Source organism: Tympanuchus pallidicinctus, unplaced genomic scaffold, assembly GCF_026119805.1.
Source record: "Tympanuchus pallidicinctus isolate F22 unplaced genomic scaffold, pur_lepc_1.0 scaffold35, whole genome shotgun sequence".
Taxonomy (NCBI): Eukaryota; Metazoa; Chordata; class Aves; order Galliformes; family Phasianidae; genus Tympanuchus; species Tympanuchus pallidicinctus.
The window spans coordinates 969,807-984,556 of record NW_026294753.1 but is presented as its reverse complement, the minus strand read 5'-3'; the positions used below and the strand labels follow the sequence as shown (position 1 = coordinate 984,556).

Genomic DNA, 14,750 nt, shown 5'->3' with positions numbered 1-14,750 from the left:
TCAGCCAAGGCATTTGGGCAGTAGGAAAGGGCAGGGCTGTTGCTCTCCAAACTTTCAATCCCAGAAAGGCATAGAAACCTACAGCAAACTTAGAGCTGCTGGGTGTGCAGCAAGCACACTGCTGGCTGTTATGATAATGTTTCTTTATTTCCTTCTCACAGCTGCACCATGAAATTCACTGAGTTAACTACACCAGAGCAATCTATGACGTGGTCTTCAGGCACAGCTTTAATGGGATCAGGGCCTTTTAACCATTAAAAAAAAAAAAAAGAACTGAAAAAACAAAGGATTGAGGGAAAAATAAAACAAACCCCAAACTGAGATCTCAAAGTCAATGGGGCTGCAGAGGGGTGGGATTGCTTTGTCCCTGCAGTGCTAACAGCCGCAGCCGGACCTGCTGAGATGATCTGCAACAAAGTGCTCATCCATCAGAGAACATTAACAGACACACAGAGCAGGGATTCAAGCTGTGCTCAGCACGGCATCCCCATCCCTACCCAGCTCTGCTGTCCCATTCACTGCCTTCTTTTGTCCCACTGCCTTCTTGCTCTTTTCCACCGTCTCCACCCCAACCAAATAAGGGAGGAAATAAAGGGTATCGATTTTTGCCATTATTTATTACAAATTAGATCCTTTTGCAAATTGCCATCTAAAAAAACCAGTAGATTTAAATAAATATACAGATGTCAGAACGCTACATACAGCATGTGTGAGTCGGTCACGCTGAAGATGGGACATCACACACACGAGGAGATATACATAGTATTTTACAGCAGTAGTTTTATTTTAAATTACGAGGCTCACATTAAACCATGTGCAAAGTTTCCTTTGGAACAAACCCTTTCAGGATTTATTTATTTTTAATTATTTTTTTTTCCCCCCCAAATGACTCAAACCTTCAGAAGGTCAAATAGAAAAAAAAAAATTTCCTGCAGCTTTGGGGACCAAAATGATCGGTCGGTTGTTTCATTGACAATGCAATCAATCGGTCTCACCTTTGCTCTAAGGCTTAAAGCAAAATCAAGGAAGTATTTTATATGTCCAATGGGACTACACTTGAGGCAGACACAGGTTTTGGTCCACCACCAATCTCAAGCAATCTTTTTCAATGCTCATGTGTAATGCTGGACCGGGCAGCAAGGGGGACCCGACAGCAGCTATTTACCTGCACTGACCAGACAACAGCCACAATTTATAACAGAAGTTCAATCTGCCCAAGCAAGCAAAAGTGCATCTGCAATGCAGCCCCAGATCCTTGAGACTGTTTGCCTACAGGATGGGTTTCCAGCTCCTGGGTTCTGTGTGCTTCCCCAAATTATTCCTTCCCTCCTCTGAGCCAGCAGCACCGTGCAGCCTCTGGTGAAGCATCCATCATTTGTGTGGGTTTAAGTCTAACCCTTTCTCCTAAAGCTGTGCAGACAGTGCTGTGCTCTCTTCCTGCTGATCCTTTTCTGCACATTAATCCCACCTGGCTGCCCCTGACTCATTCTCTATTCTGGTTACTCTTATAGTGATGTGCTATCCACACACTGCTCATTTATTACATAGGGTCCGACTCAGAAATCTGATCTAAGTGAAGCAGCAAGCAAGCCTTTGCGCATCATTCTCCCACCACCCATCTTCTCTGCCCCTAACCCTTCATCTCAGGCAAAGCTGAGAGCAAGCTGGGGTATGGGGTGAAAAGCTGAGGAACCCTACCCCGATGGGAGTGTTTCCCTGGGAACAAGCCAGGTTTCCAGCACTGACCCATCCAGATCACCAGCTTGGCTCTGCTCAGACCCTCTCCAGGCTCCATGGGGCTTCATGCGTGGGGCTCCATGCATGGGGCTGCAACAGCCTGGCAGGGCCAGAAACTGCTGCAGAGATACAGCTGCACATGAGCATCCCACCCTGCTCTGCTCTGCATGGTGGCAGGAGCCACACTTGGGTTTGAAGAGAGCTATCATCCACCTAAACAAGACCCAGAAGGCCCTCCCGTGACTTTCTCAGCCAAAGAATGCCACTGACCATTCAGATGGCTCTCGGGCTTTAAGATAATACACTTTTATATATATATATATATACTGGGAGCTGTTTGACCACAGGAGTCTCATTCATATGCACATCGCACCGATAAGTGAAAAAAGTGCAACACTGGGCCCAGAAGCAGCTTATCCCCATCTACAGCAGCCAGACCACGTCAGAGAGGGCCGAGCAGACCCATGCTCAGACGTGGTCCGAGGGCAGAGCATGCCAGGCCAGTGATGCAGGCACTCGATGCTGCCGTGTCTGGACGGCACGTGGCTGTTTGGGTTTTGTTGGTGATTCAACCACCTACAGCAGCTGAGTGTCTGCCTTGGGCTCCAGTGCAGAGTGTAGCAAGTGCTCTACCAGCAAGACCCTTGCCTGATCCAAAAAGGCACAATTCAGCTCCACGACACGTCTATGACTGTATAGAGAGACACTGATTTCCCTTTATAACAGTCTCTGGAGTGCATGCAGTACTCGTTCACGCAATGGGAGCATGGAGACTTCCACTTCTTCCCCCCTCCACTCATGGCCTTTCCTTCAGCTCTAACTACCGACAGCGGAGTTAGCGGCACCCACGGAACTCCAGATTCTTCTGGCAAACTTGGTTTGCGCCTGCTTCTTATCTCTTCTTCTTCCAAATGTTCTTCTTCCAAGGCAAAACTGCTGGTGGAGCACTCCGCTGAGCACGGTGCTGCTGCTTGCCAAACTGCAGGCGGGAGACAGCAAGGTCCCTGCAACCAAGAGACACAAAATGTTCACTCACCAATCCATTTTCCTACTCAGCAATAGCCTATACTACATCATTTGCCTACTGGCAATAGCTTATGTTATGCCATTTACCAACCAGTCACCACTTCGGGTCGTGTTTTGTTATTGGGCTGTTTGTTATTAGTGCTATTTTTGGTGTCTTGGGTTTGGTCGTTGGCTTTTGGGTTTGTGTTTTGGTTTTGTTTTGTTGTAGTTTTCTTTTTCGAGGCAGAAGAAGGGATGGAAGAGTAGAAATCCCTAGCTGCAGCTGTAATAAGTTGCAGCACCGATCCACCTGTTCGGGATGATACAACTGATGCTTCCCCACATCTGTCTTTCAGAAATTCTTCCCCTTGGATCTGATATAACTGCCACTAATTGACCAATTCTTTCTCAATTTGCAGGCACCTTTTGGCTTATTTAGATTTCTGGAAGCTCTTCCAGCACTGTTCAGTGATGGGATGTTAGAAGAGATATCTCTTTTAATCCAAGCTGCCCTCCAGTCTATCCTTTTCCTATGGGACAACATCTCCTTCCTTCTTACACATCACCCTTTTGCCCATCCCATATCAGAGGAACTTCCCCACTAAAAATTACATTATGTAATGTTGCTTTAGTGCTGGAAAACCCCTGGTTCCCTCAGCTGTTAGCTTTCAGTTCAACACAGCAGAAATTTCTCAGTTGAGTTATTAAAAGGGGGGAAGCCAGCAACACAAGCAGCAACTACTGAGGTCACAACCCCAAATTTTTAAATTGCTTACAAGGGAAGTTCACATCAAATCACAAAATCATAGAGGTTGGAAGGGGCCTCTGGAGATCATCAAGTCCAACCCCAAGTTCAGAGTGGGTTTCAGTGGCACACTCACCTGAGGGCTCTCAACAGGCTGTGCTGGAAAGGCTTCACATCACCGCTCTGTGGAGCCTTTGACGATGCTCCAGAGCTCATTGGGAGCCTCAGGCTCTGGAGGTACCTGATGAGCAAGGAGAGGTGCATGAGCCACCTGCATGCAGGCACCAGGGGAACGCTGCTCTAACATCACTGGGGGCAGACTAAGTTCAGTGCATGATTCAAAGGGTTAATTGTAGCTGTTTGAGAGTTATCTAAGCCTCATTTCTACAGCTGTCCTCTTGCCTCGCTCAATTCATAGTCAATTTAATGATGGGAGGTTTTGACTATTGCTTTGATAAGACTAATGACATCTGTACAATAACTTCGCCCTTGATCTCCCCACAATGCACACAGTCCTCTATACCTCTGGCTAAAGCGAGACAACAGAGTGCCCTACATAAGCTCCCAGCACGCGGGAGATGCCAGCACCCCAAAGCAACCCTACAGCCTCCACTCCCCTCTCCCTGAAGCACTCAGAGGAGCATCCCCAGCCCTTCCAGCTCACCTGGGCTCCTCCTGGCAGAAGCTGGCACAGATGCTGTCTCCGGAGCGTGAGCACTTGCACCTGCCAGGCGACCTCTTGCGCCGTCGTGGCGGGCTGCCCAGGCCATAGGGAGCAGTTTGCCTGTTGGAAAGAGGAGAAATCAGCGCTGCTGCTCGCTTGTTATCAGCCAGCAGGTTTATAACACAGCCTTGGGAGGCAGCCAAGCCAGTGCCATGATAATAAAAGACTCATCTATAGACATAAGGTGAAAAGGCCACCGATAATTCCAAGCCTTTAAACTCCAGCTCCTCTCCCACCTACTGTTTACTCTGCCCCTCCCAGGGAGATGGCCGTGCCAGCCCTCCCAGTCGCATTTTCTCTCCTTGCACCCATGCAAGGGCTGCTGCACGGGCTGGGCTCACCAGCCACCAGCACATGGAATGTGCAATGCATAGGACATAGTACAAATCGCAGCCATTGTAATGCATGGGACATAGTACGGATGAAGACATCTCAGGGCCATAACAGGTCCTCCTGATCACAGCATGCTTCCCCAGCTCTTAGCGTGTGCACATTCCTGCTCCATCTCTGATCACAATCTCTCCTCCCAGAGGGTTTAGGATTGGCAGTGATTGAAACTATGCTCCGAGCAAGCAGCGAGTTGTAATTGCACGTTAGTGAGCATGATTTTAACCACACCTGAGTACATGTGTTTTGCTACAGAGCGATGGCCATTGGTCTGAAACTGCACGGAGAGCTGCTTTAGCATTCTTGAGGGCAGGACTTGGCAGCCACGGGACGTTAGTGCCAACCCACCACTGTCTCATTAACAATGCTGGCAGCCAGCAGGCAGTTACAGTTTGCAAGAGGGTAATGTAACTTATCTGGCTTGCAGCTATAACATCTTGCTATTGCTTTTGTCTTGCAGAGGTACAAATCTCAAATAAAGATAAATGGTGGGGAGGCAGCACCCTGAGCTTTCATCCCATTCCCCTTGGGTTATACTGGAACCCCCGAGCATAGCACAGCCTGTATTCTAGCAGCTGCAAAGGTCTGAACTCTCAGTGCCCTGTGGTGCAGGTGCTGCGTGAACCTCCTTTCTCACCTCCATCTAACTGCCCCCCATCCTGGATAAGGATAAGGAAGGCAACGACAAATCCACAGAACCACCCCCCAAAAAAACCCACGCTCACCCAGGTGTGTTGACCCAGATGATATCCAGGTGACAGAAGTAGATGCACTCCTTATCCAGCCAGCTGTTGCAGGAGCACCGCTTGGCTCTCAGGTGCGCGGCCGCGCCGAGGTGGGACTGCAGGGGAGGCTGCCCCATACCTGCAGCAGAAGGAGAAGGGATGAGTTGCAGGTTGGATTCGGAGCACCGGCGCACATTCCGGCGGGCGCTGCGGTGATTCCAGAGCACAGAGGTGCAGCCTGGCACAACCCGGCAGAAACTGCCCCGCAGTGCCCCCCGCTCCCAACCCCCTGCTGCATCCGGGACCCCTAAAGTCCCGGGGCTCACCGTCTTCCAGGAGGACGCAGAGGGCGAGCGCCAGCAGCGCAGCACCGGCAGGATGGCTGGGCATGGCCGCGGAGAGAGCTGGAAGGTTTCGATTTTGGGAGTTTGCCTTTTTTTTTCTGTGATTCTTTTTCCCCCTTCTATTTTTTTTTCCCCCCCTTCCTCTCTTCTCCGTGCACCGTTTCAGCCGGAGCCGCAGCGATGATCTGGAGGCAGCGGGCCCCTGGCAGGTGCTTTATAGCCCCGCTCCGCCGCGTCACGGCCACGCTCCGCCCAGCAGCGTGGAGCCCCGCAGGGGAAACATCGGGACTCGGGCACGCGTGGAGGGGAAGGGGGAGAAGGAGGCGGCATCCCGTGGGTCCGCCCCACTGCGGGGAGGCACCGTCCTGCAGCTCGGCTCCGGCCTCAAGCTTCAAACACGCGTGTGGTTCCATTCCCGCATGGGGATGTGCGGGGAGAAATTCCCCCGCCAGGGATGCTCGGAGCGTGGGGCAGCGAGGAACGCTGCTGTGCGTGTGTGAAACTGGGTTGGTTTCCCGTAGGGATTGGTGGGGATGAGTCCCGAGTTGGGATGGATCCCACGCGTGCTGCAGGTGGAGGCAGAAGCAGTTTGCAGGCGCTGCCGGCAGATGGAGCGGGAGCGGTGCCCGCAGAACGGCCCCGTACTGCCCTCCCATCCCACGCAATGGGGCTGCCCGCGGGCCCCGCAGCTTCCCCGTAGACTGACCCCAGCCTGCCGCAGCCCTTCAGGCACAAGAGATTAAAATAGCCCCCCAAAAGAATAATAAACAACTGGGAAACTGCCCTCGGAGGAACCCCCGGGGGGCATCGCGTGGGCCAGAAGCAGCTCTTGGCTCGGCACGGCCCTTGGGAATGGCGTGGGATTGGGACCTGCAAAAGCAGGTCAAGAGGCAAAAAAACACGGACACAAACTGCTCCTGCACTTGACTTTCTCAAGGCTCCTTAGGAAAGGGAGTGTGTTCTCATCTGTTTATGACGAGCTGTTTTACAGTGTTTTTATTGCGCGGGAAAGGATTTATTATGGGGAAAGGATGCGAGGTGGTGTGTGTTAATGTGATTCGGTGTGAGGTCCTATGCAAAGTGTGGAGCACAGCGGAGGAGTGGGAAGAGAAACAAGAAAAATGCAATGGGCCGGAGTGAGGAGAACTGATTTTATCTGAGTGATGAATTCTGCTGGCTGCATCTCGTGGAAGGAAAATGGGTTGGGATTGCATTCCTGCAATCATCCACACTGACCAAGCAGCAGGGTGAGTCCCTCTCTGTGTTCATGCAGTCATTGGGTGCAGGGGGAATCCCATGGTGAGACTGAAATAATAGGACCTGGGGAAATTGTTTCTCTGTTCACCAAACTGCTTTGGTTGTGATGGCACGTGCGAGAGCACAGGTAATGCAGAAAGCTCTGTTTACTGAGTGGGAATGAAGAGAGGGGACAGGAGGATGGGGAGGATGAAAAATACAGCTGGGGTTGCAGCTACAATATATAGAGGAAATGCTAAGCAGAGAAAATCAGAGATAGCGAAAACTATTTTAAAAAAAAATAAGAAGAAAACAGTGTTGTCATTGATAAAATAACGCTTCTGTGCGAGCAGCAAACAAGCAGAAGCAGGAGGGAAGTTTTTGACCTCTGTACCAATGCAGCAATCATTCTGAAGACAATAGGGAAATACAATAGCAGCATTACCTGTTACAGCCCATGCTCCAGCTTTGCCAAGTTACAGACTTATGTCTGAGCTGAGATACTGCATGTCATCCCAGATGCCAATCCAGTGATATAATTGAACTCTCGTGGCTCCAATTTCTACCATCCCCATTCTGGTCACTGCGGGATGAAAGGAGATATTTTCGACGTGGGGAAGGTAACGCAGCCGTTGTGCACACAGAGGAAAGGCTGGGGAGTGAATGACATCATTTGTTCTTGAAGGGGCACTTTCTTAGAAAGGGTGCTGCTGCCATTTAGGCAGTTCTTTGACTTTCAAGGGTACATTTACTGAAAGGACCAGGGAGAGAAGTGAGTTGTGTGAAGGTCTCCCATGCCTCTGGGAAGGGTGAACAGTCTCAAGTTAACCTGAGGGTTTGGAGATCTGCGTTCAAGCTGTTTCCCTTCCCAGGCTCCTTTTGTGGCCGCAGCTCTCTCAATTAGCTGACACTTCCAAAAAGCACCTGAAGCAACATGTAAATATCTGTTAAGGTCTTGTAGTTGTTGCTAGAAGAAGACAAGTGCTGGGTTATCTGTTGGGTATCTACCTTTAACACCAGCTGCAAAAATATCTTTACAAACCAGACCTTTCATCCAAGATCTCATTTGTTTTGTTCGTTTCTCATCAATCCCAAGAGTGATTTACACTGTTGGAGAAAATGGAGCAAATGTTACACCCTCTTGTTCATATATGCCTATTGAATGGAGTTTGAACTCATTTTTTTTTCCTCCAGGAAATACCCTGCTGCGTTGAGCAGGCACAAACCTGACCAGCATATGTGGGGATGTTTGGCACCAGTGCTTCAAAGGTCTGAGAGGATGTGGGGCTGTGGGTAAAGGTCTCCACCTGTGGCAGGGGTGTGGTAACACTGTGGAAGGGAGGTGGGATTGGGACTACATTGACCAGGACTGTTTGGAACAGAGCTCCCAGAGCTTTGCCCAGGGCTGCAGAATTTCTGTGTTAAAAACCAATGGTTTCTTATGGAGCAATTTGCCTGTAGGCTTGCAAAGAAGAACTTTCAGACATGGGGAAACAGCTGTTTCAGCATCGAGCATCCCTGCATGTTATTGCTTGGGCTTGCAACCATCGCTGTTCCAATAGCAGCTATTCATTTTAGCTTGAGTGTTCAATTCCCCTTTGCACTGAGAGGTTCTGCTTGGACCGAGAGCAGCGACCTCCTGGCCACAGAGACGCTGCACTGCTCCTGCTGTTCCCCTGATAAGGAGCAGGGGACACTGCTTCCTGCAGCCAGCACTGCTGGCATTATCACCACACTGAAATCTCTAAGAAAAACAACGGGCTCCAGCAGAGGGACGGGTCCGTGTTGCACAAACAAGGCTTCCAAAGAAGGAACAAAGGCTTACACGGGGTCCTGGATGCCAAAGATGGGCTTTGCCTCCTGCAGTTATTTTTTCCCTTTTGTTTCTGACTGTAGGAATACATTGTTCACTCTGCCGTAAAGAATTCCAGGCAGACATGACGAAAGGGACATTGCAGCTCAAGAAAAGAGACGTCCCGTGCAGCATTGATGAAACACTGTTTGGAAACCAGGAACGAGCAAACAGGAAAGCTCTTTAACCATTGAGGAGATGGGATCCCAGCGTGCTTTTGGCACTGGCGGGAACAATGGGGTGATGTCACGAGCCAGAATTCCCCACAGTGGATGGAAGCCCAGCAAATAATCATAATTCTTTTCTTGGTACATTAGTGACATTTTTCCACCGTTGGTCATCCCCCACTGAGTCCTGTTAGGAAGTATAGGAAGGAGACATTGTCAAATGGGGTTTCCTTTGGGAGAACCATGTCTCCTCCTCCCCATCAGCTGTTATAAATCACAGCTTTCTGCTGACTGCAAGAAATTCCAGCAGAGCAGCTCTTGCTGCCTAAGCAGTGCTTTACCCCATTAGGAAAGGTGCACAAGGAGGTCTGGATTCCTTTAGGGCAGAAGCATCATTTGCTGTCCAGCGCTTTCAGCCTACACAGCATCAGTACAGAACTTTGTCTTTATGGTTTCAGAAGTGCTGAGAATGGCAGGGAGCTTAGGAGACACCATCCTGCCCAAACATTGTGGTTTGGAGAGTTTCAGCCCGTGGAATGCTACCAAATTGTATGAGCAATGCTACAGCATCCTTCAAATCCTAACCTTACATTTTTATTTTGGCTTCAAACCCATGGAGAGTGACCTGAAGTGTACCTGAAGCACCTTGGTGTTTCAGTATTGGCAAACCCTCAATATTTGTTATTTCCATCACATGAGACCCCAGCATTTGGGGGACCCCATTCCTCCAGGACTCCCATATTTGGTGGCTTCATTTTTTGAATCCCAACATTTGGGACCTGCACATTTGGGAACGTGGACATTTTGGAAGTCACTCATTCGGCCTTCCAATATGGGTAACATCAGTGGTTGAGACCTTGATATTTAGGGGGATCCTCCTTTTTCTGAAGCAGCTCTGGAACTCCCCTGGCCTCTTTTTTTGGATAAAGGCTGGACTCATTACGTAACCGGGGTTGCTAATCCATCCTCCCAGGTGAAGACAGCATTAGAACATTATTGGGCTGTTACTCAAAATCCAAGCAGCTCCTACCTTTCCAAAATTTGCTCTGCAAGCACCTGGTTATACTCTGTGTGCAGCACACCAACTCCAGGCTGTGACTTTCTGTTGTTTTTGTTGTTTTTTTCTTTTGTATGAACATTGGTGTTAGTAGAAGGGAGGGGTAGAACCGCCTGTTTGAGTTGAGATGGGATTACTCATTCAACAGCAAAATGGACATTAATGGGTCTAAACCAAAAAGAAGCATTAAGATCTGAATGCCTGCATGGTTTACTGACAACAGATTTGTCCTTGTTCTATGTTTGTCTGTGGTTTGCATTATCAGCACCCAAATATAGCATGAGGGGTTGTTTACACCAGTCCCAATCTTGGTGTGTTTTCCCCAGCCTAGGAGATTCCAGAGACCCTCAGATACATAGAGAGGGGCAGCCTGGCCTCAGGCTTTGGGTCTGCCATTGGAAACTGCTTGAGATGTTCTGCTGCCCAGTGCCCCCATATGACCAGGTGGGCAGAAATCCTTCAGGGAGGCGATGGAAGGAGATGAAGTTTGCTGCTTCTATCCTTCCCAGGAAGGAAGGTGCTTCTCCACTGTAACTAGAGATCTTAAGAGTTGTTTGAATAGGGAAAGCCTGATATCACTGGGGTTGTGGCAATGGTGGACCTTCATGGGATGGCGGGCAGGGAGAAGGAGAGCCTGAAACATTGCAACTCAGAATGCTGAGAATGAAAATATAAGAGAAGAAATTGCCTCTTGGGCCAGTCTGAGCCAATTTCGGAATTGGGCCAGCTAAACTGAGGATATGGTGAATGTAGGGACTTGTGATTGGCTTTGGAAAGCACTTGAACATTATGGATTATGGCTCTCCTACTCCATCAGGCTCCCACCTACAACGGGAGCAGACTTCTGGTAGGACTTGTCCCCATCAGCATCCCCTGCTGGTCCCAAAATGGGCACAGATCTGATCTAGGCTGTTTTTATCACTGTTCCTATGAAGTTGTAATAAATGTGCTGATGATGATGCCCTGCCTCCACTACAGCAGCTCCAGCAGGGAGATACCCTATTGAAAACTTGCAGTTCTCCCACATCAAGATTTGCTGATCTTTTTCAGCACTGTTCACTCCTTTCAAAAAGTCTGAAGGCTGTGAACCCATTGTATTCCTTCCTCACAGCCTGGGAAGCAAAAGCACGTTCACCTTTTTTTTCTATGGATGGAAAAATTGTGCCAGAGGGGAATGTTTGAACATAAGAAAATTTTTTATGGAGTTAAATTGAATGACAATTACAAATCTGTCCTGTGTGCCTGTCTGATTGCATATTTTCTCTGCCCAAAGGGCAAGAAAAGAAAAGTGCAGTGTGTGTTTAGACAACCCATGGAGACATTCCTCGTACGTTGGGTGTTCATTGGAACACTTTAACATGGATGTCTGTGTTTACTCCACCCTGATGGCTGAACTCCTTCAGAACGATGAGTGACCTGGAATTTATAATTACAATAGGTGTAATGCAATTAATCACCACCTCGGAGCTGTCTTCCATTGCTAGCTGCTTGATGATACCAATCCTTTGCAGCAAGTGCAGAAGAACAGCTTGTGTAACGTCGCTCTTTCCAGCTGAGACAAGTTCAGAGGGGTTCCTACCACCCGGACAGGCGCACAGATCCCTTTCTGCTCTTCTGCAGCAGCTGCTTTCTGCAAATGCCAAGGTGTTCCAGATTGCAGACACAGCAATGTATGTGGTGGGCTGCACCAGCTGATGGCACGTCTGCTTGAAGGCCTCCTTAAGCAGCTAGTTTCTGTTTGGCCAGAAGCTTTTACTTCTTGCACGATGGAATGAATAAAAAGACATTCTTTTATTTTATTTTATTTTTTTTATTTTTTTTTTTTAAGGGTATGTGGGGTAAGCATTTCTCCTCCTGATATTGCCAAGATCAATCAGAGACAAAATTAAATGCAGGGGGTAAGGCAGAAGGCAGGTACAGCTTGAAGAAAATCAAAGAAAACAGAGAAAATGCACATATGTGCCCTTTAAACCTCAGTGCTTGTACATGTGGTTAATTATTAATTATTTATATGGTGTATTGATGTATTGATGTATTGATTTGTGCCACCTAGAGGACAAATCCCATTGTTCTGAACCATGTACAAACCTATGGCGGTGCCTGGAGAGCTTACAGACATCTTACAGACATTTTCCAATGAGAGCTCTGAAGAATCTGAGCACTGAGAGTCTCTGCATTCCCCCCGCTATTATGAGCAGGGGCAGAAATAAAGTCCAGAGCTTTTGAATCAGGCAGTTGTTGCACTCAGTGAAATCATTTCAGCTCTGTGTCTTGCAGTTTGTTTCAAAGCAACCCAAATTATTTCATTTTCTTCACTCAAGTGCTCAAAATCATAGTGGAAATATTCCCTGCCATGAAAATGCAGAATTTCAGTCTGGCTTGCAACTTTTTACAACACCTTGTTTTTAAAGGAAATCTGAAATGCTTGGCTTGAAAAAATACTGACATATCCAGCAAACTAAGAAGGTCATAATTTCCATCCAGCTCCATTTGCAATTTTGGTAGGAGATGAGAGACTTCAGTCTGCAGAAGCAGATCATTTAGGGAAGGAAACAACGAAAGTTTTACAAGAAACTTTAATTAAAGTAGGAATAATTAGGTGCTGAGGAATCACAACACAAACTTGGCAAGGGATCAGTCTATGCTAGCAGTGTCTTTTTGCTGTATGTCTCTGCCCTTGGACAGATGTAGCCATAATTTCAGTTACTGGTTAACCATCTTGCCATGAAACTTCAGTTCTTAAAGGCTGGTTTATACTGTAACTATTGGTATCTGGCTGCAAGTCCAGAGGGATCAGAGCTGAGAGCTCCAACCGGATTTTCTGCTTCAGTAGGAATTCTGCAATTCTTGATTCCCACATAAAATGATGTAAAACAACGAGGAATTTTATAGAAGACAGCATTTCCATCAGCAGTATTAGCCCAGGTCTGAGAAATGCGTTAATTCTGAGCAAAAAAATCTGCAATTGCTTTGCCTGAAAGAAACAATTGTGGCATGTTGAACGAGGGTTTCGCTGTGAGAGGTGCATTCAGGCAGAATGGAAGAATAATCAATTTCAGAACTGTAGAAATGAGATACTGCAAACTCGTAATGATGATAATATTTGTTAGTTGTGCTGTTAATTTGTTGGTTTCAGCAAAATCGATGTATTCGTAAAGGATGCTTAACAATATGTCAGTCACTGGCTGTGTTTGTAATTCAGCCAAAATAATGGCGTTCTAATACTTGCTTTATCTCTGTTTCTCCATAGGAAAATGGTGAGGAAGAACGAAGGAAATATTGTCCTTTTTCATGAGCTGGTTGTTTTGTCTATTTGCTGTACGAACTCCCAGGGATCTGAGCTCTCTGCTCCATGCTGCTGAGCTGGGAGCAGCGTTGCCAACCAGCAGTTTTGCTCCGAAGGCCGCACGGTAGTTGTGTCTGACTCTGACACGTTGGCTCTTGGATGCCACAAACCACCTCCATTTTTGCTGGAGATAATGGGAGAAAACAAGACAGATGAGCAGCAAAGGAGGTGAGAGGACTTGGCTCCCCCCCAACCCCGAGAAATTTCTATTTATATCTCAGGGTTTCCCAACAGCAGCCTCTGCTGTGGTTATGGGGTGGTTTTCTCTGGCAGCAGTCACATGGAGATGTGTGCTCCCACTGCTCAGCGGGGTTTGGTCTGATGATGGGGAGCTCAGTCCTGGTGAGCAGGGAGAAGAGGGAATGCTGTCTGGAAGGGCACACAAAGCCTTCTCAACAACTTCGAAGCAAACTCCTATGGAAATCCCTCTCTTTGGCCAAAGGTGACACACAGACACCAGTTCCCATCAATGCAGTCGGCAAGACCACGTTGGGATGGACCAATGGATGACCAAGGGTTGGACAAGCTCAACCACCAAGAGATGGACAAGCACGCTACACCCAGCTCATTAAGATGCCCAAGGTTGCTTTTGTACCTGATCAGGATGGACGCTCAGTGCTCCAATGCAACTCATAACACCATCACCTCGAAATGGACGTAGCCTGAGGAGGCATCTCCACCTCCTGCATGGCCATTCCCTCTCAGTATTCCCTGCAGTGCTGTAGTTTGGCTCAACCACCAAGCAGGTGTGCTTCTCTCTGCCCTCCACAGACCCAAATTTTCATGTCCTTTCATTTCCCTCCCTGTAATAATCCTCATCTGTCTGCCCCTGAATCTGTGAAGTTTGATGTAAATCAATGACCATAAAGAACTGCATATTTGCTGTATTGGCAAGCTGAGTTAAGTCCCGTTGTTTTTCTGCCACAAGTTTTTCTAGGGCCCAAGGCAATCAAAAAACACAAATTCAAAGATTTTAGGCATTTTTTCTGCTAGCATGGTAAGAGCTAGAATGTGCTGCTGTATCAGGGTTTATCAGGTCTCAGAGAAAACCCAGTATGAGCAGAGTTGCCTAAATCAGTGGGAAATGCAAAGAAGGGAGTTAGGCAGCCAGAGGGACTGTTAATTGTGAATGCTCTGCAGAAATTCAGTAAGAGAACTACTCAAGCCTTTCTCATGGCAGTGACATCCTCCCCACTCACCATATCCCATTGCCCTCTGTTCAAACGCTTGCTTTCAAGCCTCTGCTTTAACCACTGTCTAATTAGTTGTACAAAATAGAAGGACAGATATGAAAAAGCCCATCCCAGGTAGCCTCATTGTCTCCTAGCAGGAGTTCTTGTGTTTAATAGCCACAGTATAAAATAGATTATTCACACTTGGCCTCTCCCTCAGATCCTGAAAGTGCTGTAACCACTGGGCTTCGAG

At 47.9% G+C, this 14,750-nt stretch overlaps 1 protein-coding gene and 1 long non-coding RNA gene across 2 annotated transcripts; one reads left to right on the top strand and one right to left on the bottom strand.

Annotated features, from left to right (window-relative positions):
* Nucleotides 1-600: 600 nt before the first annotated feature.
* On the bottom strand, nucleotides 601-5,839 carry EDN2 (endothelin 2). The gene is made up of 5 exons (XM_052699252.1): nucleotides 5,650-5,839; nucleotides 5,324-5,462; nucleotides 4,152-4,271; nucleotides 3,624-3,728; nucleotides 601-2,741 (listed from the first exon to the last, which is right to left on the bottom strand). The coding sequence occupies exons 1-5, from the start codon at nucleotides 5,711-5,713 to the stop codon at nucleotides 2,630-2,632; spliced, it is 540 nt and encodes a 179-aa protein (XP_052555212.1). The 5' UTR covers nucleotides 5,714-5,839; the 3' UTR covers nucleotides 601-2,629.
* Nucleotides 5,840-6,190: 351 nt separating this feature from the next.
* Nucleotides 6,191-14,354, top strand: LOC128088569 (uncharacterized). Its single transcript, XR_008210292.1, has 3 exons — nucleotides 6,191-6,914; nucleotides 8,098-8,172; nucleotides 13,230-14,354. It is a non-coding gene; the product is annotated as an uncharacterized LOC128088569 (long non-coding RNA).
* The last annotated feature ends 396 nt before the right edge of the window (nucleotides 14,355-14,750 follow it).